Source organism: Cynocephalus volans, chromosome 10 (assembly GCF_027409185.1).
Source record: "Cynocephalus volans isolate mCynVol1 chromosome 10, mCynVol1.pri, whole genome shotgun sequence".
In the NCBI taxonomy this organism is placed as follows: Eukaryota; Metazoa; Chordata; class Mammalia; order Dermoptera; family Cynocephalidae; genus Cynocephalus; species Cynocephalus volans.
The window spans coordinates 92,059,813-92,085,950 of record NC_084469.1 but is presented as its reverse complement, the minus strand read 5'-3'; the positions used below and the strand labels follow the sequence as shown (position 1 = coordinate 92,085,950).

General features: G+C 55.6%; 1 protein-coding gene across 2 annotated transcripts; it reads left to right on the top strand.

Annotated features, from left to right (window-relative positions):
* Positions 1-294: 294 nt before the first annotated feature.
* Positions 295-21,779, top strand: MIER2 (MIER family member 2). Of its 2 annotated transcripts, none has more exons than XM_063111335.1 (14): positions 295-320; positions 8,142-8,220; positions 9,570-9,712; positions 10,682-10,807; positions 11,330-11,453; positions 11,909-12,000; positions 12,332-12,401; positions 16,652-16,803; positions 17,109-17,190; positions 17,260-17,354; positions 18,713-18,816; positions 18,946-19,034; positions 19,861-20,284; positions 20,795-21,779. In XM_063111335.1, the coding sequence occupies exons 1-14, from the start codon at positions 312-314 to the stop codon at positions 20,814-20,816; spliced, it is 1,611 nt and encodes a 536-aa protein (XP_062967405.1). In that variant the 5' UTR covers positions 295-311; the 3' UTR covers positions 20,817-21,779. The 2 variants fall into 2 exon arrangements, with proteins under 2 accessions (XP_062967405.1, XP_062967404.1); XM_063111334.1 differs by having other exon boundaries at positions 18,713-18,837.
* Positions 21,780-26,138: the final 4,359 nt, after the last annotated feature.

Below are 26,138 nucleotides of genomic sequence, written 5' to 3'. Positions count from 1 at the left end.
GGCCCCCGCACAGGACAGCCACGCTGCTCTTTGGCCCCGTCGCCTGGGCGCCGGTGCAGGGGCGCGGAAGCTGCCAGAACCGCGTTGCCACGCCGGCCTCAGTTTCCCCATCGGCGGCGGAGCGCCGGCCACACGTGCCGGTCGCGGTTACCGGGAACCGGATTCCCGGAGGCCGCCCCGCCCCAGCCCCGGCCCGCGCCGGCCCCGCCCCCGCCGTTCAGGCCCCGCCCCCCGCGCCGCGGCCAATGGGTGCGCGGCCCGGCATCCGGGGACCCCGGCGCGGCCGCCGCCTCCCGCGCACACACAGGGCCATGGCGGAGGTGAGTGAACGGCCGGGGGAGCGGCCCCCGCCCCCGCCGCCGCGCCCCCCGCCGGCGCTCGACCTCGCCGCGCGCCCCGTGGGACCGGGACCCCGCCCTGGGGCTCTGAGGCCGGGCCCGCGGGGCTCTCTCGGCGGCCGCCCCCGGCCCCCCTCCCGGCTGCCACATCGCGGGCTGCAGCGCGCAGGCGCGGCCGCGGCTTGGGCGCCCGAGGGGAGGGGGCGGCCTGGGGGCGCGGGGGGAGGGGGTGGCCTGGGGGCGCGGGCAGGGGAAGGGGCGCCGGGAGGGCAGGGCCGTGGAGGGCAGGGGAAGGGAAGCCAGGAGGGCAGGACCGGGCAGGGCTTGCGGGCCGGGGGCGGCGGGCTGATGGGGGGGCGGGCAGGCCTGGCGGCCGCGCTCACTCCTCTGGTCCGGGGGGGGGGGGTCCCGCGCACCCGGCAGTCCCCGGCGGGGCTGGGGCGGAGTTAGCGCAGCCGGCAGCGGGGCGCGAACTTACTTCCCCGGGTCCCGGCCCGGCTGTGGTCTGCAGCCACGGTTCTCCTGTTGGAGGAGCTGGGGTTTGGGACTCTGTTCTCTCTGTGAACCCCCCCGGGACGCACAGGGCAGGGGGAGACACCAGCGCGTGTCACATCAGGTCAGACCGGGAAGGAGATAACTTTGGCTGTTGGAGCTTTTTTGGTTTGGGTGGTGGGCGAGGCCCTGCAGGGCCCGGCGGGGTGGTGGGCGCTGGCAGCAGAAGTTAGAACAGGTCCGCAGCCCGGGCTGATCCTGACCTCACAGGTGGGGCCGCTGAGGCCCAGCGAGAGGAAGGAACCCACCCAGCGAGGCACAGCAGCTCCTGGGAAGCTGGGACTGGAAGTCTGGTCCTGGGGCAGCGTTGAGTGTTTATGTCTCAACACAACATGGGTGGGCGTTGTGGAGGCCGGGACTGGCCCCTCCCTCCCACCAGTGACCTCTTCAGGGACAGCAGCAGGCCCTGTGTTTGTGCCAAAGAAGGTGTGGGCATCTTGATGCCAGGCCGGACCTCACCAGCCGGTTCCTGTCCTGTGCTGGGTGGCTGGATCCTGAGGGTTCTTAGGGCATTGGTTCTTCCTTAGGGGCAGTTAGGGAAACTGAGTCCTCATGGGGATAGTGGCTGGCCTCGAGGGTTAGGGGCAGAAGCCAGGTCTCCTGCAGAGCTGTGGTGGTCGGGGTTGTATGTTACTGTGTGTGCTCCTGGCCGGGCATGGCTGGCACTCCTCCTGGGGGCGAGGTGGCACCTGGCCAGTTCTGTGTCTCGGGGGCCCAGGTCGGACTCTTCAGTCAGCCTCCCCTGAGAGTGGCTGTGCTCTGGCCTCTGCCTTGCCCAGTACCCAGCTCCTTAAATGTTTACAGCAGCTAGGGGGCCGGGTGCCCCTATTACCCATTTTACTGTTTGGGGTAGTGCCCTGTTGAGTGAGTTTGATTTGATTTCTAAGGAGGTCCCCTCTTGTGCCTGGCTCTGTGCTAGGCCTGAGGGCCTGAGTGAGCAGCCCAGAAGGGGCCTGTGCTGTAGGGACTTAGTATCTGGTCAGAGAGAGACAATGGTAGGTAAAGGGCCAGCATGGGTGCAGATGCTGAGTGTGATGTGCCCCGCCAGTCTCTGCACAGGGCCTTTCCTGGCTCTGCAGCCTCTTGCTCTGTGTGACCGTGGCTCCTCATCGCTAAAATGGGAGGTTAACAGCCAAACTGCCAGAGTTGAGCGGCCTCCCGAGATTTTGGCATGGCGGTTTGCATTAGAAGTTATGCAATTGTTGATATGCAGCTGTTTTTAACCCATAAAAATGACAGTTTGTAACCTAATAGTGCTTGATTGGTATTAGTTGCCTGGTTGTTGTGTTGTCATCTCAAAATAGTTGTCACCACTGTGGAAGATGGAATGCCTCATGCTGTTCTCACAGATACCAGATTAATCTTTTAAGTGTGCCATCTTTTCTCCTGCTTAAAACCCTCCCCAGGGGCTGCCTGGGGGCTGTTCTGCCCCCACTCAGGCCCCTCCCTGGAGATGACCTCACAGGTCTTCCCCGACCCCCAGTGGTGTAGCCCCCCACCCCACGTTTTCCAGTCAGTGCTGTCCACATCCACTTGTTTGTCATCCGTGTTCCGTCTGTGTCCCAGCCAGACTGGTAGCTCCATGTGGGTGGAGATGGGTAGAACCCATTCTCAGTGTGACCGCCTGTGCCCATCGTGACCTTGCCTGGCCCAGAGTGGGCATTTGTGAGTGGCAGCCAGATGGGGAGTGAGGTCCAGCTTGGGACCTTGGCTGGTGTGGGTGGGTGGGAATGCCAAGGATGGCTCTTGAGGGGTTGTTCCAGTTAACTGTAGCTGCAGAGTGAGTCACTTCAAAACTCAGTTTCTTAGAACAACAGCAGCTGTTTTATCATCACCTTTCACAGTCCTGAGAGTTGCTGGGCTCACCTGGGCGACTCTGGCTCAGGGTCCCTCGTGCAGGTGCAGTCAGCAGGGGCTAGAGTTGCCGTCCTGCTTTGGCTGGGATACTGCATGCAGTGTGGGCTTCCTCACAGCATGGCTGCTGGGTTCCATGGGTGACCATCCCAGTGAATGCCACATGGAAACTGAATTGCGTTTTGCGGCCTAGCCTTGAAGTCAGATAGCACCCTTCCTGCCAGTCACAGGCCTGGCGGTGTTCATGGGGAGAGGAAGTAGGACCTCCCCCTCAAGGAGGCGCTCTGACACTCACACTGGGAAGAGTGTGGGGTGGGAGTCGTGGGTGTAGCCACCTGGAGAATGGGATCGCCACAGTGTCATTTGGGGTTGAGCATCGAAGGGTGGCAATCATGGATTAGGCGCTGCCCTGGGAGAAGGGCCGCTCTGTGCTCCGTTTCCAGCCTCTGCATCTGTGAAATCCACCGCCTCCACTCCCAGAAGACCTCGATGGGACACCAATGTCTGCAGCCCACTGTCCTTTGGGACTGAGTCTCTAGAATCTGCTTGTCCTTCCTTCCTCTTCCTCTTGTCACCAGGAATACCTCTGGCCAGCCCCTCTTCCTCCTCCTTCCACTTGGATAAAGCGGAGGACTTTGGCTTTGTTGGCCCTGAATGGAAACATCCAGAAGGTTCTCAATCAGTGGAAGCAGGACCCCTGGGAATCCCACTGCTCAGAGTGCGCTTGCACCTGGAAGTGAGATAGTGTGGCGAGGGGGTGCAGGGGGAACCCGTGAGGTCTGTAGTCCTCAGTAAGTTTCGAGGACCTTGGGTCCCCTGGAAATGAACGTGGGCACTGAGGCTGTGTGGGCCTCTTGGGGGGCTGCTCCCCCTCACTGCTCTTGGGCTAGCCCGGCAGCTTCTCTCTGCTTCTCTCTGCCTGACCTCTTCTGCAAAAGGCAGGTCAAAGGAGGGCCAAGTCCTCCTCAGACCCTCCCAGGGACCTCAGATCGTCATGCCCGAGGCCAAAAATTATTCTCTGGACAGTGAGGCTGTAGGGGGCTGCTGTTAACTCACCATCCAATCCATGGCCTCATTTGGTACCCCCACTCTCCACCCCGCACCAGAGGGGCCCGAGAGGCCAGGGGTGACTTCAGAGGACACTTGAGTGGTCTCACCGTGGCTTTGTGCCATGTGGCTGGCCTGTGGGCTGGTGGCACCTGCTGTGCCCCACGGCCACATCTGCTGGGCCTGGATGGTATCCAGCTCAGAATGTGAGGTGTTCCGGGGATGCCAGGCTGCACGCCTTGCCTGCTTCTAGTCCCTGCGACCCTGCCCCTGCCAGGGCCATGCTGACTCCTCTTACACAGGTTAAACTTTCTAACACTGGGTAGGTCACGTCACTCCCCACATAGGACATGGGGTACTTCCAGCACTTTTTCCCGGGGATCTCATCTCTGTACCTGGGTCCTAGCCAGCCTCTGTGCTGAGTTGCTCCAGTCCTGGTGGTCTATTTTGCCCACCCCGTGGCCTTGCTACATGTTCGTGTGCTATCATCGATGCTCCGGAGCAGAGTGACAGGGTCCCAGGGCCTGAGCTTGAGTTTGTGGTTGTACCACTTAACTCACTGTGTGAGCTCGGGTAAGTGTCTCGACCTCTTTGAGCTTTGGTTTTCTGGTTTCTCTTAATTGGGGGAATGATTACACCACCTCCGATATTTTCTTGTTAAACTCTTCTAGATTTTTAAATTTATTTTATTAAATATTCTAATTCTTTTTGGCACACAGCTATGTAATTCACCCATTTTAATGTATGTAATTGGTGGTTTTTAGCATATTCACAGAGTTGTGCAACTACCATCACAATCAATTTTAGATCTTGTGTATCATCCCCAAAGAAATCCTGCACTCCTTAGTGGTCACTTCCCAAACCCTGCATCATCCCCCAAGCCCCTGGCAACTACTAATCTACCTTCTGTCTGTGGATTTGTCCATATTCTGGACATTTGACATAAAATGAATCCTGCAGTATGTGGCCTTTTGTGTCTGGCATCTGTCCCTGAGCGTGATGTGTTCAAGGTCTGTCCGCATTGTAATGTGTGTCAGAGCCTCGTTCCTTTTCATGGCTGAGTGATGTTCCATTGTTTTATCTGTTCATCAGGGTCCGTTAGGATTCTTTCCACTTTTTGACTATTAATGAATAATCTTGCTGTGAGCATTTACGTACAAGTGTTAGTGCAGATACGTATTTTTGTTTCTCTTGGGTATATACCCAAGGATGAAATTGCTGGGTCATATGGTAACACTATGTTCGACTTGGAGGAACTGCAGGGTGTTTCCTGGAGTGGCTGCATGGTGTTACATTTCTACCAGCAGTGTATGAGGGTTCCACTTTGCCCACATCCTCGTCAGCACTTGTTAATATCTGTTTTTTTGATCTCAGCCATTCTGTGGTTATGCAGTGGTATCTTATTGCAGGCATTATTTGGTTTTCTCTGGTAAGATGTTGAGCATCTTTTCAGTGCTTATTGCCCACTTGTATATCTTCTTCGGAGAAATGTCTGTTCTTTAGAGAAATGTCTATTCAGATCTTTTGTGCATTTTTAAATCATTTTATTTGTATGGGGGGGGTTGGGCAGCGTACTGGGACTGGCATGGGCAACGTACTGGGACTGGCATCCACACCCTTGACCTTGGTGTTGTCACACCGCACTCTAACCAACTGAGCCAACCGGCCAGCCCTTACTTATTGCGTTGTAAGGGTTCTTTATGTATTCTAGATACAAGTCCCTTACCCGTGTCAACCGAAATTAAAGCTGTTGAGGCAGATGTAGTTTTGTCAAGGTTATTGGGAGCCAAGCATGAGGATCAACACAGAGAGGTGCTCGAAGTCTGTTACAAAGACAGAATAGGCTGAAGAAAGCAGAGACAAAAAACAAAAAGCAGACTGGTCACTGCAAAGTACCTAACCCTTGTAAGGTGGGACGGGAGACCAAACAATAGGAAAGTAACTGCTTAAATAACACCAGGTACTTCAGGCTGCCTCTCTCGTGTAAGGATTAAAGCAGAGAAGACGTCATTATCTAACCTACTGAGGATTTAAACTGGCCTGTTCAGGAAGTTGGCTGTTATCTTTCCCTGATTTCCCAGAAGGTCAGGCCACAGCCTATGTGGAATGTAGCAGGGGTGATGCTATATTGATCTTTGGTTTTGTCTTTTGGGGCAGGGCCTAGTAAGGAACTTAGTCCAAGACAATGGCCTCCTATCATTTTTATTTAACACCAGATATATGATGTGTGATATTTTTTCTGATTCTGTAAGTTGTCTTTTCACTTTCTTGATAGTGTCCTTTGAAGCACAAAAGCACTTCTGGTTTCTTAGAGAAGAAACCAAACCCAAGGTCAAAAATATTTATCCCTATGTTTTCTTCTCAAAGTTTTGTCATACCATGCTCTAACCAACTGACCATCCAGCCCCTTCTTCTAAGAGTTTTATAGTTTCAATTCTTACACTTGAGGTCTTAGTATATATGGTGTGAGGTGGGAATCCCAGCTGTTCATTCCCCATTGAACTATTTTGGCACCTTTGTCAAAATTCAGTTGACTGTGAAGGTGTGAGTTTATTTCTGGATTCTCAGTTCTGTTCTGTTGATCTATGTGCCTGTCCTTAGGCCAGTACCACAGTGTTTTGGTCACTGTAGCTTTGTAGTAAATTCTGAAATTGGGGAGTGTGCCTCTCTTTCAAGACTGTTTTTGCTGTCTGGGTCCCTTGTGTTTCCCCGTGTTTTTTGGACTCAGCTTGTGAGTTTCTGCAGAGGAGCCAGCTGGGACTCTGGTAGCTCCAGTGTTGAATCTGTGGATCAGCTGGGAAGTGTTTTTGGCTTAGCAGTGCTAAGTCTTTGCAGCGTGAGCAGGGGTGTCTTTTCTTCTCTTCAGATATTTGATTTCTTTCAACACAGCTTTGTTCTCTCAGAGCATACATTTTATACTTCTTCTGATGCTATTGTAAATGGAATTGTTTTTTAATTTTCTTTTTTGAGTTGTTCGTTGCTAGTATGTGGAAATAAATTTGACTTTTGTATATTGATCTTGTATTTTGCAACCTTGCTGAACTCATTTATTAGTTCAAATAGTTTTTGGTTCAGATTTTTTATGTACAAAACCGTGTCACCAGCAAAGAGAGTCTTACTTTTATTTCATTTTCTTGTGCCAAGTAGACCCTCTAGCACTGTGGTAAGTAGAGGTGGTGAGAGTGGACATCCCTGTGTGTTCGTGGTGTGAAGGGAGGTCTTTCCCACTGGGGTCGGTGGTCCCTGTGGGCTTTTGCAGATGCCCTTTGTCAGTGGAGAGGGTTCCTCTGCTCTTAGTTTGTTGAGTGTTTTTATCATGAAAGGGTGTTGAATTTTGTTGAATGCTTTTTCTGCATCTGTTGAGATGATCGTGTGGTTTTGTTTTTTATTCAGTTGATATATTGTTTTACACTCGTTGTTAAACCAGCCTTGCATCCCTGTGGTACATCCTGCTTGGTCATGATTCATAATGTTTTTTAAATGTTGCTGGATTCAGTCTGTCAGTATTTTGTTGAGGTTTTTTGTGTTTATATTCATGAGAGACATTGGTCTGTAGTTTTCTTGTTTTTAGTTAACTTTTGAACGTTGCGATAATGGTAGCTGTTATAATGCTTTCATTTTCCTTTTCTAAAAAATTGATGTAATTTACACACCATAAAATACACCCATTTAGGGCTGGCTGGTTAGTTCAGTTGGTTAGTGTGATGTTGTAACACTAAGGTCAAGGGTTTGGATCTCTGTACCGCCAGCTGCCAAAAAACAAAACAAAACACCTGTTTGAAGTGAACAGTGTTGTTTAATGAGTCAGTGTTGTGCGACCATCACACTCTAATTCCAAAACATTCCATCAGCTCAAAAAACAACCCATCCCCATCAGCAGTCACTCCCCATCCCCTCTCCCAGCCCTGGCAACCATGAATCCATTTTCTGTCTGTGCTGATTGGCCTGTTCTGGACATTTCATATAAATGGAGTCACACACCTTGTGTCCTTTTGTGTCTGGTGTCTGTCACTGAGCATGACGTGTTCAAGGTTCATCCACGTTGTAGCGTGTGTCAGCACTATAGGGTTGTTGGTGGCAGTTTGTAGAAAATGTCACATGATACACACTCTGCCCTGAGTGTGGATGCTCAGACCCTATGAGCAGGCTGTCAGGGAGGTGTGACCAGCAGCAGCTGTGTGCTTGTTCGCTCTTAGTGCCCCCTCCCCAGCTTTCAGGGTGGAGGTGAAGCCATTTTCCCGAGATCACGGGGAGCTGACACCTGGCCAGAGCTTGCTCTTAACCACCACACCATGGTGTCCAGCAGCGGGTCCACGCTTCTGAGCTAACTCTGCCTTTCTTCCTTTGCAGGCCTCCTCGCTGGGGAGGCAGAGTCCTCGCGTGGCCTCCTGCCTGTGCCCTGGGGAGCCTGGCTTGCAGACGACAGCAGGTACCTTCCTCGCCCCTGTGCCTCCTGCCCGGCTCTGCCAGGGCCTTTGCTACGAAAGAGAGAGAACCCTGCTCAGCCTGGCTGAGCCAGGGACGTGTGCACTGGCTCCTAGAGACCAGGTTGCCCCAGCCTCTACTGGTTAGATGGAGGTATGCAGGTGGAGTGGTCAGGACTGTCTCCCTGTTCTTTAATGGGGCAGGGAGCCCAGGCAGCCCCAGTCCTTTCTCAGAGCCCAGCATGCTCAGCAGAGGACCAGCTTGCCTGTCTCTTGGCAGGTTCTACCTAGACCCCCGCATGTGCCCACACTGAGTCTGGGTGGGCTTTCTGGAGTGCAGGGAGGGTGGCTTCTGAGGGGACCGAGGAAGGTGAGTGGGTGCTGGGCAGGCCCTGCAGTGCCCCCGAGCTGGCTGCTTGGCTGGCTGGCATGCAGGTCCCAGGCCCCCTCCTGCTGGCCGCCTGCTTTAGACCCAGGGATGGCAGTTGATGCTGCTGGAGGGGGAGGTTTCTGCAGCAGCTTCTCCTTGCTGAGCTCCTGCTGCAGGCTGGGGTAGGGCTTGTCTCTCCAGCATCTCAGTTAGTCTCTACCTGCCTCATAGGAGGCATGTTGCGGGCCTCCGCACAGACTCCTCCTTCACCAGGAAGCTCTTGGTCACCCCTCACCTTGACTGGGGCCTGCTGTGTGGGTCCTCTGTGTGAGCCCATGGTTGCACGGGCTGTGCATGGTGTACCATTGCTTGGCCAGCTGTGCCAGCCGTGGCTGCCCTCCCAGGGCCTCCTGACCCAGACCCCAGACTCCACCCCATCCACTGCTCCCTGCCTTGGATTGATTGAGCCCCAGCTCTTTCCTGTTTTGTCTGTTGTAAAATTTGACTAACTGAAGACCAGCCATGGGTAGAGATAGCAGTGAATACATCCTGGGTTCTTTTGGGACAACCCTAAACCTGTGACAGTCGCCGTCCATTGGGCTGTGCGGGTCCCTGTCCCCCACAGTAAGTCCCAGTGCCTGAGAGTCCCTGACTGAGCTGGCACTCTCCTCTTCTGCTCTATGGGTCTCTCTCAAGCCCTCACGGGCTGTGGTGTGTTCAGGGAGACCTGGCAACCCCTAGAAAGGAGCATCCCCCAAAGTCCAGAGTTTGTGTGTGCAGGTGGTAGATGTGCCATCTGTCAGCATCTGCATTGATCGTGAGCGTTGTGTTGGGTGCCCACCTGAGAAGCACGCCCTGCCCAGTGACCTTGTGCAGTAGTGCACATGGGCTCATACAGGCTCATGGGCACAGACGGTCTCATCTTGGTGGGTGGCTACGGATGGGCACGGGGGGAGCTCACCTGGTCTGGTGTCTCCCCAACAGTGTTGTCCATGAGCTCTGCAGACCATCAGTTCAGCCTCACAGAGATCCTGTCGCAGGAGTACAGCCTCCGCCAGGAGTGCGAGGCGGCCTCTAGGTGCCCGAACCAGCGCGAGGAAGAGCTGGAGAAGGACTTCATCTCTCAGGTACTCGACTGAGCAGGCCCTGCTTGCAGGCTCAGGGTCCACAGGGTCAGGTAGTCTGTGCATGCTGTGTGCACAGGGCATGGCTGGCCTGGTCAGGACCTGTGGGGGGCATGTGGAGTGTGCTCCATCTGTGGGGTCCCCTGGGAGAATAGAGGGGGCACTGGACTCAGGCGGGGTGGGGGCGCCCCCTGAGGAAGGGAGGGCAATGGCAGATGGAGGGGCAGTGCTGGCATCTCGAGAGGTGTGGTGGGCAAGTCTAGGAGGGTGGACGCTGGCGGGGGGGGCGGAGGGGAGGGGTCTACACAGCAGAGAGAAGGTGATTAGAAGGCAGTCCAGTTTTGTCTCTTCTTTCCCAGCAGTTAACATCCTGTCTGTGTCCTGTCACTGTGCATTGGCCACGGCGCTGGCATTGCAGGTTGAGGGGCCAGTCGGGGGCCCACCAATGACCCACGCAGGTCGACAGCTCCTCCCTTAGGTGGATGGAGTGTTGTCTGTCAACTAAGTTTACTGAGAGTTTTAAAAAATTTATTCTTTTATTTATTTATTTTTAAAATTTTATCATTACATGATGTAACGTAAAACATTTTTTGTGGCACTGCATTTTTTTTTTTTTCAATCAGGAGTGGATATTGGATTTTACCAGGTGCCTTGTTCAGATTTGTTTTTCACCTTCTGATTTTCTGATGTGTTGTGAGGGTAGCCCGCCAGGTAGCGGGCGTCGTTGTGTTTGTAGAGTTAGGCCTGAGCAGGCCTGTGTGCGAGGCAATGTTGGGTGGTTCCTGGGGGTTGTGAATGGTCCTCGGGTGGAGGGCTGGGGCTGGGGTCTGGCGGCAAATGCTGACACCTGGGGAGTTGCTATGTGCTAGAACAGGCGTCCTGGTTGTGGTTGCTGATGCGGCTCAGAAGGAAGGGGCCCCAGCCCCAGAGCAGCCATTCTAACAAGCACTGTCTTTCTCCTGTCCCATCCAGAGCAGCGACATGCCCCTTGACGAGCTGCTTGCCCTCTACGGCTACGAGGCCTCAGACCCCATCCCTGAGCGGGAAAGTGAGGGCAGCGATGTGGCCCCCAACCTGCCGGACATGACCCTGGACAAGGTGAGCAAGGGTCTCCCCAAAAGCAGCCCCAGCCACCAGGCAGGAGCCAGCCCGTGGATGGCTGCACGGGAGTTCAGCAAGAGAAGGCCTCAGCACAGGTAGAACATGTCAGCGGGTGAGAACAGTTGCAGATAGCTCCCCTTGCTGTGGCTGGCACAGCCATGTGACACCCATCCAGGGATGGGGGCCCATAGGAGCGGGGCTGGGGCAGAGGGACTCCAGCTCTGGCTCTGGTCATTCTGGCTTGGGTGGACGGAGGGGTGAGCAGAGACCGCCTTGAGAAGTGCCTCTGGGCAGGGCGATGAGCCAGTGACCTGCTCCCCACCAGAGGGCATGGGTCAGGTTTGGGGGCTTCACTGCAGAAGCCTCAAACCAAATGCACAGGCAGAGGCCAGTGCCAGTGCTAACTGCCCTGGCAAGGGGGCTCAGTACCGTGGCTGCTGTCCTGCTGTTGTTATTGTTAGTGTTATCTTGAGATTGTTGGAACAAATTGCAGAATATTCTTTACTTTCTTGTTAAAAGGAACAGATAGCGAAGGATTTGCTTTCAGGGGAGGAAGAGGAAGAGACGCAGTCCTCAGCCGATGACCTCAGCCCGTCTGTGACCTCCCACGAGGCCTCTGATCTTTTCCACAACCAGAGTGGATGTAGGTGTCCCTGTCCCCTCCATCCACCCGAGCTGCCCGTGCAGGGCTGAGGGCAAAGAGCACATGCATAGGTGGGGCATCCTTGGGGACCCTGGCCTGGGAGCTGAGCCTCATTGGTTTTGGTTTAAACGGAGAGGGAGCATGTTGATTCCGTAGCAGATCCAGGGGCAGCACCTCCAGAGTCGCCCTCTTCCCTTGTCTGCCAGACTCTGCGCAGGCTTTGCCTGGCAGCTGGGAGCTAGGCCTGCATGCAGAACCTCTCCCTGCAGAGCTGCACCCTGCGTCTTGTGCCCACCAGGTCACAGCGGGGGCCAGGTGGACAGAGAGTGGGGGTGGAGGGGCTGTGGCCACAGAAGGGGGGTGCATGCTGCAGGCAATGGAGGCTGGGGGGCACCTGCCCCCAGCATCGTGCCCAGAGCTGCGGACCTGTCTTACGGACTCGCCTTCCCCCACAGCCCATTTCCTGGCTGAAAAAGACAAAGGTCCCAACTCATCTGCTTCCTCCGACACTGAGGAGGACTCCCTTCCTGCCAACAAGTGTAAGAAGGTGCGTGGCTCTGTGTCCCCCTGCCTGGGTGTCCCCACTGCTGCGCCCTCAGCTGGGGTTGGTGCCCTTCTGAGAGGAGGGGACGAGCTGCGGGAGTCCTGAGCAGTGGGCTGGACCCAGAGCCTGTTCTCTTGCAGCTGACCTGGCACATGTCCTCTGATCTGGTGCTTTGGCCCCACCATCGTGGGGGGGACCTGCTGGGGACCCTTGGCCTCACATTCACAGCCCCGGGCCTCCCCTCCTGTTCTCGACCCCAGCCCTGGATGCCACCAGGCAGAGTGCCCAGTCTGGCCACCTCCTCAGTGCCTGACTTGGGGCCTCTGCCTTGTAGGAGATCATGGTTGGGCCTCAGTTCCAAGCCGATCTCAGCAACCTGCACTGGAGCCGGCACGGAGAGAAGAGTAAGTAGGCCCAGGGAGAGAAGGAGGTGGAAACCCCGCGCAGTACCTGTGGCTGCAGAGAATGGCCTCGCTGGGCCCAGCAGGCCCAGTGCCCGCTCTACACAGCCCACTGGGGCGGCTGAGCTTGAGGTGCTCGGTAGGCCGAGGCTTGGACGGGGGCGCCTCACTGTGCTGTCTGGGGGCTGTTGGCACCTGCCCTGCTCACCGTCCCCCTGCCCCACGCCCTGTGGTCCTGTCCCCTGTCCAGACCTCCGCTCCACTGTCCTCTGCTCCCCCCTGGGGGGGCTCCAGCCACCTTCCCTCCTGCCCCCCGCCCCAGGCTGCTGCCGGTTTCCTCTGGGCCAGAAGCTCTTCCCCACACAGCTCGTGGGCCAGGCGTCCTACCTGGCTGTGCCACAGTGTCCCTCTGCCCAGCTTGGTTCCTCCTTAGGCGCTCATGTAGCCTGGACTTGACATGGTCTGTCCACTAGAATTTAGAGCCTCCTCAGAGGCCTGGGGTCACCGGGGCCTTGCTTTCTTTCCCTCGAGCTCCTGTTGGAGGCACAGTTTGGGTAAAGGATGGAACGTGGGAACGTGCAGCTGAGCTGGGAGACCAGGAGGCAGCGTCACAAGGACACAAGGCCATCCCCCGGAAAAGCCACCTCTGCAGGTTCCTCAGTTCCACCCCGGGGGCCCCGGCCTCGGGTCTGTCATCTGGCCCTTTTCCTGTCCCGACTCACCGCCATACTGTGCCCTGCTGGGAGCAGCCGTTCCTCTGGGTCCTCTCGCTGTGTGCTCTGTCTGCAGACTTGGCTCAGCCCTGCGGTTCCACCGCTGGCGGGCAGGATGGTTGTTTCCAGTTGAGGGTGACAAATGTTCTCATGTGTGACTTCGGTATTAGAGAGAGAGCTGGGTGTCACCTGGTAGGCATATGTGTAGGCTGATAGATTCCGCCCGAGAGTTCCCACAGCTGTCTGTGGAGTTCCAGCTGCTCCACATCCGATCAGCTTGATGCTGTCTGTCCTGTTGATTTTAGCTCTTCTGGTGGGCGTGGACTGCTGTCAACTGTTGGCTTTAGTGACGTTGAGCATGGCCCGTGTTTCTCCTGGTCGTCTGGGGGTTCTCTCAGGTGTCTGTGGGCATCGTTCACATGTTCTGCACACGAGGCCTTGGCTAGCCATGTGCGTTGCCAGCGCTCTCCCGGATGTGGCTTGCCCTTTGACTCTCTTAGTGATGCCTTTAATTTTAATAAAGTCCAGCTTCTCAGTCTTATTTATTTATTTATTTTGTGGCTGGTTGGTATAGGGATCCAACCTTTCTGTTATACACCATGCTCTGACCAACTGAGCTAACTGGCCAACCCTCAGTCATATTTTAACGATAATGTGTTTCTGTGCTGTTTGAGGAGGCTTTGCTCACCCCAAGGTCTTGACGATATTTCCTCCTACAAGCTTCATTGTTTTCCTTTCGTGCTTAAGGCTGTGATGCAGCTCAATCTAAGTTTAGTGCATGAGGTGTGGGTCGGGGTTCTTTTCTTCCATGTGGATGGGCAGTTACTCCAGCACCGTCTACACCTTTGTGGTCCACCATGTGTCTGTCATGCGGGTCTGCTGGGGCTTCCATCCCATGGGTCTCTTGTCTGACCCCACGTCATTACTACGCTGTTGTTCTTGCAGCTTTGAAGCAAGTCCGAGGCGAGGCAGGTCCTTCAACTTTGTAAGTTTTCATTGTATATCTATATAAGTTGTAAGATTCGTTTGTCAGTTGCCTCAAAAATACCTGCTAGGATTTTGATTAGGCTTGCATTGAATCTTCAGATTAATTTGGGGAGAATTGGTATATTAACAATATTGATACTTCCAGTCCATGAATATGGTTTATCTCTCTGTGAAGATCTTTTAATTTTAGCAGCATTTTATAGTTTTCAGTATAGCAGACCTGTGCATATTTCATTAGATTTATTTATTGGTGCTAATATAAAGGATATTTTTATAAAATTTCATTTTCTACTTGATTGTTGGTAGTAGAAATGCAATCTCTTATTTTTAATTGATCTTCACATGGTGACTTTGCTAAGTTACTAATTTCAGTACTTTGTAGATTCTTTTTTTTTAATGTACACAATCATGTCATTTGCTGATGATAGCTTTGTTTCTTTCCTTATAGACTTTATATCTATTATTTCTTTTTCTTGATGTATTAGACTGTTTGGTTCTGTACAACCTGAAAAAAAGTGGTGACAGAGGACATCTTTGTCTTCTTCCTGGACTGTGGGAAATGCTGAGCCTTTCCCATTAAGTGTGATGTCAGCTGTAAGGTTCTGTAGGCACCTCTTTGTCAGATGAGAAAATCCCCTTCTGTCCCTAGTAGCTGACAGTTTTTGCCATGAGTGAGTATTGACTTTTATCAGATGCTTTTCTCAAATGGTCAGTCTTGCTAGGGGGTTGTCAATTTTACTACTCTTCACAAAGAACTAACTTTAGCCTTGTTGGTTTTTCCTCTATTATCTGATTTCTGTATGTGTGTGTGTGTATGTACGTATGTATTTTTGTGGCTGGCTGGTAGGGGGATCCCAACCCTTGACCTTGGTGTCGACACTGTGCTCTGACCAGCTGAGCCAACTGGCCAGCCAAGGACTGCGTTCTCAGTATTTCTCGTGCCAGTCTGCAGGGGATGAATTCTTTCAGTTTCTGTTTTTCTGCAAAGTCTTAATCTTGCTTTCATTTTTGAAGAATGTTTTCATGCTTCTCTAGGTTTGCAGGCTTCTTTCTTTCAACACTGGAGCAACTTCGTCCCGTTGTCTTTGGCTGCTGTTGCGTCTGTTAAAAAGTCGGATGTCTGTCTTCTTCCTTTGAAGTAATTGTGTCCTTTCCCCTGTGTGATTATGAGATTTCCTTCTTTCTCTTTTCCCCAGCAGTTTGATTTGCCTGTGCACACGTGTCCTCTGTTTCTTGGACATGTGGTTGGTGTCGTTTGTCTTGTTAGAGAATTCTCAGCCGAGTCTCTTTGGGTTTTGTTTCTGCTGCATTCTTTCTCTGCTTCTTCTGTGACTCAGATACATGTATCTAAACTGTGTTCTTTCTCTTTAGACTTCAGTTTGGGTATTTTTAATTGATTTCTTTTTGATTTTGCTCATCCTGTCTTGGGCTGTCTGGTATTGTATGTTCTAGTCGAATGTCCATGTGGTTCTTCCGTATAGATGTCAGTTCTCTGATGAAATTCTCCAGCCTTTCATGTGTCTTACCCTTTTTCTCTGTGTTCCTTATTACCATAGTAATCGTAAAGTCCTTGTCTGCTGACTCTAAGCTCCTGCCGTTTGTGGGTCTGCTTGTATTGTCAGGTGTTTTTTCTCACAGCTTCCTGTTCTTTACACGCAAGACTGTACACAACGTGATTTTTCTCCAGAGACAGTCCCGCTCTCCTCTCGGGACCACTTTGGTCCAGGTGGGGCTCGGGTGCTGACTGCAGGTGGAGGGAGGTCGTCATGCTGTTTGTGGGGTCCCTATACCCCATGAGGCTCACAGCTTCAGCCCAGGGGTTGTCTCTTGTGGTGTCAGTGCCCCTGGACAGTGGAGACTTTGCAACGTGGAGCAGTTTTCCTGAGTATTTTCCACTCTTCTCTTAATGCACTGGGTTTTCTTGTTTGTTTTTGGTTGGTTGGTTTGTATTGTTTAGTTTTTGGCTCCTGTGACTCTTTCCTGGATAATTGAGAGGCTCTGGCACCTGGGACCTCCCCAGACCTGGTCTTGAGCTCCCCTCCCCCTGGCGGGAGGCTTCCCCCTCCCTGTGCTGAAAGCTGAAGGCATTGAGTCCACTTCTTTCCTCCCCTTCCTCAGTGCACCTGCCACCCCCTCTGTCCCTGGGGCAGGACATCTCCCTGGTAGAGGTGCACGCTCTCACATGGCTCTGGTGGTCCTCCAGTTGGCAGTGGGAACTCCTGCAGTAGGCTGGGCTGCTGGTCTGTGGGACCTAGCCCTCAAAGCTCTGTCCAGAGTTCTTGCTCAGGGATCCCCTTCCCCAAATGCAGGCAGCTGCTGCCTCCTCCAGCGGGTCGCCCCTGAGCCCACCTGGATGCTAGGACCCACTTGAGACATTGCATTGAGCAGCCCCAGGCCCAGGAGGAGTGCAGACATGGTGGGCCCAGAGTGCAGGAGCGGGAGGGGTAAATTAGTGCCGGGCCCCTTCTGGAGGTGCTGAGATGCCTGCCTGGCTCATGCTGGGGTCAGCGTGGAGCATGCCACCCCTGACCCCTGCCCCCTCCTTGTGCACAGTCTATGAGAATGAAGACCAGCTACTCTGGGACCCCAACGTGCTCCCTGAGCAGGAGGTGGAGGAGTTCCAGTACAGGGCAGTGAAGCGGCACTGGCACGAGATGACCGGGCCCCAGCTCCCAGCGGGAGAGGCAGTGAAGGACAGTGAGCAGGTGGGGCAGAATGAGGGGACTAGGCATGTGTGAGGGGTCCCAACCCAGCGATGCCACTCCCAGGGTGGTGGGGTAGACGCCCCCGATGCCGCTCCCGGGATGGTGGTGTAGATGCCGCTGGTACCACTCCCGGGGTGGGGTGTAGATGCCCCTGATGTCGCTCCCGGGGTGGGGTGTAGATGCTCCTGATGTCACACCCAGGGTGGTGGTATAGACGCCCCTGATACTGCTTCTGGGGTGGGGTGTAGACGCCCCTTGCTTTGGCTCCTGGGAGCAGGTGGGAGCACCCCATGGCTTCTCCACAGGCGCTGTACGAGCTGGTGAAGTGCAACTTCAATGCCGAGGAGGCCCTGCGCAGGCTGCGGTTCAACGTGAAGGTGATGCGAGGTGAGTGCCCCTGCCCCCACACTGTCTCTGCTTCCCACCCCAGCGCTGACCCGGCCGCCCTCTCTGCAGATGGGCTCTGCGCCTGGAGCGAGGAGGAATGCAGGAACTTCGAGCATGGCTTCCGCGTGCATGGAAAGAACTTCCACCTGATCCAGGCCAACAAGGTGAGCCCCTGCCGCGCCTCCCACCTTTGCAAGCAGTCAGGACTGAGCAGGCTCCCAGGGGACACAGCTGACCCGGGCCCAAAGCCCCACTGCATCTTTGCCCCGTGCCTGTCGGTGTCTTACCTGGTGTCCTTTGCCCTTTCCAATCCCCAAAAGAACAGGGCTGTGGTTTAGGAGAACATGTGCCAAAAGGTGAATTCTAGCAGTTGTGCCTGTCTCATGAGCCAACCCATGGTCACAGGCTCTGAGTCTTCCTCTCCATGTTCTTGGAGCTTAGGGACCCACCCTGGCTCTCACCTCGGCCAGTGTTGTAGGGTGAGGGTCTCCTGACAAACCCTCACAACAGGACAGGCAGCTGCTGCCAGGTGCCAGGTTCCCTTCCCTTCCCTGGACCCGAGTCCTTTATGGGTCTCTGCAGTCCTGCAGTGCAGCCACCAGCTCTGTGGCTTCTTGATTGACAACTTCCAAGCCACCCTCTTGGCAGTCTTGGTGCCTCTGGCCAGCAGCCCCAACATCTCTGCCTAAAGGCCCTTTGAGGCTCTGCCCACCTCCCAGGTGGTTGTTCAGTCCCTTCAGGGTCAGCAGCCCAGGACCCTTTTCTTGCTATGCCCGCTGCAGCCTATGCTCAGGGGACGTGCTCATTTTGGGGCCTTGGTGTCTTCCTCTGGGGGCTGGAGTGTAGTAGATGCCAGCCTGGTCAGAGGTCAGCACCAAGATGCATCTATGTGTGGTCCAGGACATGTCAGGACGTGTGGCAGCCTCAGTCTTCCTCCTGGGCAGATAGGACTGAACAGTCCAGATATGCCGTGTGTGGTTCTTGGAGGGTCAGCACTGGGGACCCTCCTCCGAGGTCTCTCATGTTGGTTAGGAGCAGGATCATTAACCCAGAGGACGTTCAGGTTGGGCTGCAGCCCTGGCCTGCTGTAGGAGCCACGCCAGGCTGCCACAGGAGGTTCTGCCTGGTGTGCAGCTGTGCGTGTGTGCGTCGCTGGCTTTCACGCACCTTGTTGGAAGTGACTTTGAGTCGGGTTCACGGGCCTAGATGTGTCCTATCATGGCGCCTTGTCAACGTGGCCTCTGTGCTCAGTGGGGAAAGCCAGCCCTGTGGTCACGCAGGTTTCCTCCGGGGTGGGTTGGGGTGTCTGTGAGCTCAAGGCCTGTGAACAGGTGGGAAAGGTGTGTGTGCCAACCCTTGGGCTCGCAGGAGGTGGATGCTAGACCAGGGGACCTGGAGTGTGTGTGTGTGTTGGAGGTGGGGGGCTGGGAACAGGATACCCAGGGCCAGGGGTGGCCGTGGCCCCGGGTGTGGGGCTGGGGGCAGGAGAGGGCTGTGGTGATGCCTTCCTGCCCGCCCACAGGTGCGCACGCGGTCGGTGGGCGAGTGCGTGGAGTACTACTACCTGTGGAAGAAGTCGGAGCGTTACGACTACTTTGCCCAGCAGACGCGGTTAGGCCGGAGGAAGTACGTCCCGTCCGGAACCACGTGCGTGCAGTGCTGTGGAGCCAGCCGGGGTGGGCGCGGGGGCGCCTGGGCGGCACCTGTGGGGTACCCTCCCTGCCGCCCTGTCCCTCATGCGCCCTCTCCCCGCAGGGACACAGACCAGGACCTGGATGGTAGCGACCCCGAAGGCTCCAGCCGCCCCCGCCCCGAGCAGGATCCCCTAATGGGGATGCGTGCAGGTGAGAGCTTGGGGACGGTTGGGGGACTGCCAGGGGCCGGTCAAGGCTGACTCAGGCTGGCCCATGGTGTTTCGTATCCTTGCTGAGAGGGAGGGAGGGATCTCACCACCACCCGGGCTGCTGGGGGAATGTGCAGCCCTGGCAAGGCCCCAGGGTGGGGGGGTGGGGGCTCCTCTCCAGGCCTGCGTGTCCACGGGGGGTGCCTGTCTGGGTGGGGTGCTCAGCCCCAGGCCGCTCAGGAAGGACAGGCTCTGAGCCTCCCTGGCACCCTGGGCCTGAAGCTGTGAGGCGGGTGCCTGGTGGTGACTATGGGGGTCCTTCCTGGACCCTGTGCCTCTGTTTACTGGGTTCTATGGTTTACCAAGGAGGGCCTCCGTGTCTTCCTCATCCCCAGTTGGGTGTGATGCATCTGTGTGCCACGTGTTGGAGCACATTTCTGCAAAGTTCCGGACTTACCTTTAGTCTACAGTGCTCTGAGTGCTTTTTTTCCGAGGAGGTGTCTGGCCAGTAACCAGCTGAGCTAACCAGCCAACCCCCTCTTAATTTTCTGAACCTGTTGTATTTTGTTTTTAAAGACACAGGTTGTGATCCTCTGAATTGACTTTACAACCCAGGGTCCACAGACTTTGTAGATCTGGCTTGTTTTGTGTTTGTATGTAAACATTTTTTTGAGGAGAGGTCCCTGGGCTTTGCTAGACCCCACAGTGGGTCTCACACAAGGTGCAAATGTGGTTTTCGGGGTGGTGTGTCATGTGGGTTCTGGGCTGGCGGGGCCGTTTGGGGCCTGGAGTCAGCAGATGGCCTCAGCCCTGTTCTCCCCTCACAGAGCCGCCGAGTGTGGATGGCACAGCTGGGGATCCCAGCGAGCCCAGAGTGGGCTCCGATGGCCTTCCATCATTGGAGCCAGGGCCCTGTCCATTCCAGCAGCTGGACGAGCCTCCCGTGCCCCTGCCTCGGCGGCCCCCAGCCCTGGGTGACCTGGCCTCATACCCCTCGGCAGCCACTGCGGAGTCGGGCACAAGCCCGAGGCTGGCTGTGGACTTCACCCTGCCTGGGCCCCTGCCTGAGGAGCTGCCAGTCCTGTCCAGCCGCGTGGATCTGAACGGGGTCACCACAGAGGCTGAAGCCCCTGCACAGGTGGCCTTGTCTGTCACAGAGTTCGGACTCATCGGCATTGGGGACGTTAACCCCTTCCTGGCTGCTCACCCTGCACACCCGGCCCCTGGGCTGCATTCGGAGCCTCTGTCACAGTGAGTGCACCTGCCCCAGCCCCCAGCCCAGCCCCCGGCCCCCAATCCAGCTCTCAGCCTACAGCCCAGTCCCAATCCAGCCACCAACCCAGCCCACAGCCACCAACCCAGCCCACATCCTACAGCCCCCAGCCCTGCCCACAGTCCCCAGCCCATAGCCAAGCTAGGGGAGCAGGCAGGAGTCTGCACTGAGCACATCGAGTGGGCTGTGAGTGTTCATGTGTTTTAGTTTTATTCCCTGCTTTTAACTTGGTTTGTTTTTTGACCAGGTGATATATCCATATGGTTCAAAATCCCAAATAGGGCCAGAAGGGGCTGCTGCCAGCTCCTCCACTGCCCCTGCCCCTGCCCAGCCACTCCCAGGCACCCTGGACACGGCTGCCCCAGCCAGTCTGTCCACACAGCAGGCCCAAAATCATTTCTCGTGGGGCAGGTGGGGCCGGGACTGAGCTCATGGTGCCTGGCTGCGCAGATCTGGGCTGACCTCCAGTTCTCTCTGTCCCCCTGCAGCTGCAACGTGATGACCTGTTGATTGCTGGCCGCAGGCAGGCGTGAGCAGCCTGGACTGGACTTGGCACTGCTGGGGCAGCCTCCGTCAGTCTTCCTGACCCCCTGGGCCTCGGGGTGACTCCTGCTTTGCCTCAGACACATCAGGACCGGGTGAGGCGGCGGGCTGTGGCCCTCCCTCCCTCCACACAAACCGGACCCAGGGCCACGTGGACCTGCATCCTCTGTGCCATGGGGATCTGCTGGGCAGCCGGGCTCACAGAGGGCCCGGCCCTTGGGACACAGGGCACAGCGCCACTGCGTCCTCTGCAGTCAGCCGGGCGAGGGAAGACGCCCCTACCCAGCAGGGGTTGGGCAGGACACACCTCCCGCACCAGCAGCCCCCCTTGGGCCTCAGCACTTGGCTGGCGCTGCCATGCCTGGCAGGGCCGCGGGGCTGCCCAGCCGAGGCTAGTGGGCAGCCGCCTCTCAGTGCCAAATCCCGCGGGGCCCAGAGCCATATACCTCGCCACCTGCCCTGGCCTCGCCACCTGCCCCGTTATCTCCACTTCAGGAAAAGCTGCACTTTACGCCTGACTGCCTCCCGCTCTCCAGCCCTGGCCCCCATCTGACCTCGGAGCACTTGGGCGGTGCTTCTGCAGCCTGGGCGTGGGTCTGAGGAGACAGGTGACTTACGCCCCTGCTGCCCCTTCCCCTCATTGCGAGGCCGGGGGCTGTGGAGGAGCCAGGCCATCACCTGCAGCACTGAGGGCCCGGCCCTGTTGGTCTCATTCCGTTGTCCTCTTCTCTCCCTGTTTTATTTATGTTTTGTTTACACATTGGGTGGGGTCCTCGGGGCAGGCAGCTCGCCGGCCCAGGTCCTGCAAGCGTCATGCTGCTCGAGCCCCTCTGCAGAGCCAGACTTGACTGTCCCTCGCCCCACTGAGGACCACACTGTGAAGTGGTAGCTGCCTTGAGCCCCCCCCCCTTTTGCTGTTTTATTTATTAAACTTGGTTTGAAGCCCAGGGCGCCTCGTGGTGTGTTGGGTGGGGGTGGCACCCGCCGGCCAGTCCTCGGAACTGGCTCTCTGTTTGGGCTCTGGTGTTGTGACCAAGATGGGTGGGTTGCAGACCGTGGTCCGCACCAACAAGGAAGGTGTGGGCAGGTGGCAAGGGGGCCAGTACATCCGTGAGTGATGTTGAATCTGAGTCTGGAGGAGGATGGGCCTGCTTTGTTGAAAGCCAGAGCAAGTCCAGGCAGAGATTACGGTAGACACAAAGTGATGCAAAGTGGGAAAGGGCCCGGGTCCCAGGCGGGTGGCTGTGAGCACCACGGGGGAGCAGCTGTAGGAGAGAATGGGCCCAGGGGCCCCAGGAGGAGAGGCTCCTGGTGGTGACTGTGCGTGTGGAGGGGCCAGCCCCCACTGGGGGTGACCATGATCAGGGAGGGCCACGTGTGTCAGGCATGTGGGAGAGCTGAGCATCCCCCAGGATTTGGGGTCTTGCCACTGTCAAGCGGGTGGTGCCGGGAAGTGAGAACCAGGGCGAGGGTGCCTGGGGTGGGACAGGATGGACTCCAGGGTGGTCTTGGCGGGATGCTCGAGTCTGTCCCTGTTCTCAGTGCTGCCTTCTGGCACGTGCCGCTGCAGCGGGGAGTCCAGTCCTCCTTTTGCTTTTCCTGACTGTGAAGACCTCCTTATCGCTGGGTTTGGGCGGTTTGATGAGGAGGACGTCAGGGTCCATGGGCAGCCTTGGAGACAGGCTTCGTTCCCATGCGTGCAGTGATTGGCACCGAGGCGGCGGCTTCTTTGCAGCACTGGATGGTGTTCCAGTCTGCTTATCCGCTCACCTGCAGAAGAGCGTCTCCATCGTTTCCAGGTATTTACTGTTAGGAATAAAGCTGCTGTGGATGCCCACAGGCATCGTGTGGACACAGTTCAGTCCTTTGGATAAAGGCCGAGAAGCTGCGTGCTGGGGGGAGTTCAGGCGTTTCCTGTTCTCCACAGCCTTTCTGGCTCCTCACTGCCGGTCTTCTCGTGAGCTCTCGGTTCCAAGGCAGGGGGGTTCCCTTTGGGACTGCAGTGCCACTGCTTTGATCTCTGCATTGCTGGGGGGAGCTTGTGCACGTCTGCGTGGAAAGGCCCCAGTTCCTCCTCTAATTTCGAAGCGTACATTTGCAGGATACAGAATTCTAGGTGGACTTTTTCCCCTGAGCATTTTAAGATGTTCCGTTTACTCCTGGACTTCAGCTTCCCAGATCATGACATGCTTTTCTCTGAAAATCACACGTATGATTTTCTTTTCATGTCTGGACTTCAGTGGTGGGATTGTGACGTGTCTGATTTTCCATGTGGAGTTTTTTTAACCTGAGCTTTGGAGCTGATGTTGCTCTGTTGTTCTCGTGGGCGTCAGTAGCAGGTGTGTGGCTGGCCAGTTATCTCTGTGGTTAGAGCGCAGCGCTGATAACACCAAGGTCCAGGGTTCCGTTCCTGCACCAGCAGAAGCCAAGAAAAAAAAAAAACACTTCATGGCACAGGTTCTCTGTATGTTTCCTTCTCTCTCTCTCTCTGCTTCCATTTGGCCTGTCTCTGAGGTCCCCAGTCCTCTTTTCTGATATTCCAGACCAGTATCTAGCCCCTCTCACAGTATTTAATTCACATATTATGTATTTTATTTCTAGTATTTGCACGTTTTTTCTCCTGCTGAAATTCTCCATTTTTTCATCATTCTTTAAACTCTCCATAAGAGCTCCTTTGAATCTTTGCTGTTTTGCTTTCTGCTTGGGGTTTGTTAAAGGAGTCCTTTAATTAGTGTGCATTTGGGTCTGACAGGTGCCAGGACTGCTCTGCACACCTCCCAGCCAGCTGGCTCTAACACAGTGCTCTTGCTGTCCTCTGTCTTTGTGCTGGAAGTCTCACTCTTAGGTCAGTCCAGGGACGCTGGGACTTGCACTTAAATGTCCCACATGGGCCTCGTTCTCAGGTGTGCTTCCCATCATGGGCCTGAGACTTCAGTCTGTGGCCCCTGTGGGAAGCGTGTGCCTCTCGCCCACTCTGTGGGGAAGGTTTGTTTGTGGGTTTCACGCCCGTGACTGAATCAGCAGCTGGCCAAGCCTCAGAGGGAGGACCTGGCGTTCCAGGTGGGAGGGACGGCACGAGCAGATCTTGAGGCAGGAAGGGCAGCTACTGGGTCCAGAGGTGTGGGTGAGTGCTGCAGCCAGAGGGCGGCACAGTGTCAGGCAGTAAGACACCAAGGAATTTGAAAATTTGGGGGAGGTAGCGGGCACTTCAGTGGTTTTTGAGCTGGAGCAGAGGTATGCCTTAGGGAGGTTGATTTGGTTAACCTATCTCGGGGTGGGGGCTTGGAGTTGGGAGGTACCATTGCTAACCTCAGGGACGACATGAGCTAATAATTAGTAATTACTGTGCACTGATGTGTTCCTGCTCATACGCAGGATGTTGTGTCAGGAGTGGGCCCGCTGGGCTTGTGCTTGTTTGGTGGTGGGATCGAGCCCTTCCTGCCAGCAGCACTTCCTCCCTCCGCCTTCCAGCCCAGACCCAGGCAGAGTACCGGGAGGACCCACTCGCCCAGGCTCTCTAGGGTTGTCAGCTAGGCCTTCAGGACTGGGAGGTCCCCCACTGGTTACTGGCTGTGGATCATGGAGAAAAACTCAGCCCTCTCTGCACAGATGCTAACCGTCCTCAGCTCTTTTTTTTGGCTGGCTGGTACAGAGATCCAAACCTTTGACCTTGGTGTTACCTGCATCACGCTTTCCCAAGTGAGCTAACTGGCCAGCCGGTCCTCATTTCTTTGATGCCATAAAGAAAAGTTGATCTGTTTGTTTTAGTTCACCATGTGTTTTCTGTTGACAGTGGGGTGGAGGTCTTTGGTGACCTCCTACATTCTAACCAAATGTGGACATCTGTTCTGGAAGGAGTCAGTGGAGATGCCAGGGAGCAATGCCATTCTACCCCCCTGGCCTGAGCCCGTCCTCAGGGGGCACATATCCGGAGATAGCGCTCTTGAGCATGGAAGTGGGGACGGGGAAAGACGCCCATCTGACAGCCCCAGAGCCTCAGCCTCCCTGGCCCAGGCTGTGTAGGGGACCCCACCCTGCTGTTCCTCTCATGCTGTAGTTTTCCTTGTTTGTGGCTCCTGGGTCGGGTCACCAGGTGACATGCAGGATGTCCAGTTAGATTCGAATTACAGGTAGACAAATATCTTAGTGTAAGTGTGTCCCATGCAATACTTGAGACATGCTTGTACTGAAAAATGGTTTGTTGCTCTTCTGCGGTTCAAATTTAATTGGGTGTCCTGTATTTTTATTTGCTAAGTCTGGACACCCTATTCCAGGGCTGTCATAGGGAGGACTTGGAGATGTGGGTGTGCAGGGCCCACTCCGTGCTGGCACTGAGGGAATATCCGAGTGTCCAGGAAGGCCGGGCCATGTGCAGCTCTTCCTGTGTGTCCAGCAGGGAGCGCCCTGTGCCACCTCCTGCTGAAGGCTGCAGACCTGGCTTCACCCCTGGAGTAGAGGCCACATGTCCTGCTCAGAGCTTACCCAATGGGCAGGGGCAGGTGTGCAGTAAGGGCTGGAAGGTCACCCTGTCCTCAACTCTAAGGCTGCGTGATCCTAAATTAAGATGCACTCCAAAGATTGCAAAATCTGGGTAGCTATGTGCACTTTGGGGATTCTGCATTCGTGGTGCTGGGTTCTAAACATGAAGGCTGGTTTTCATCTCTTCCCGGCCTAGACCCCAGGAAGAAGTGGCGCCTTTTACAACTTGACCTAGTGAACACACCCAGTTGCTACCCTCATGTGATGCTTCCTGCTGAGCTTGGCCCTGAAATCAAACTGTTTAACCTCTGCTACAACCCCAGGCAGGAGGCACTGTCCTATCCCCTTTGTGTAGGATACAGCCCCGGAGCCCCAGGCCACAGCCTGATCCCCAATATGACCTTGGGTCTGCACTCAGGTGACACTTCCTGTGTGCCAGGCGTCTTTCTTACCCTTCACGGGTAACTCATCAATCTTCACAACAGGCCATTTGGAAACAAGTCTGGAACCAGTCAGGTTAGGCTGAGCCCTGATTCCCACACCGAGGGTGACAGCCAGGGTCGGCCCCCTCCTGGTTCCAGCCCAGTTGCTGTCCCCACTGGGGGTCTGAAGCACATTCCAGAGGGGCATGTCTGTCAAGTTACTTGAGGTGTAGGGGACCCCAGTCAGCAGATGCAGGAGCCGTGACCCCAATCCTAGCCCTAATCCTAACTGTCGTTGTCCCATTGGGTTTTAATCCTGACCTTGCCCAGGGATTTTAAAGATTGACCCAAATCCTGACCCAACAGGAAGGATGGGACAGGGGATGCC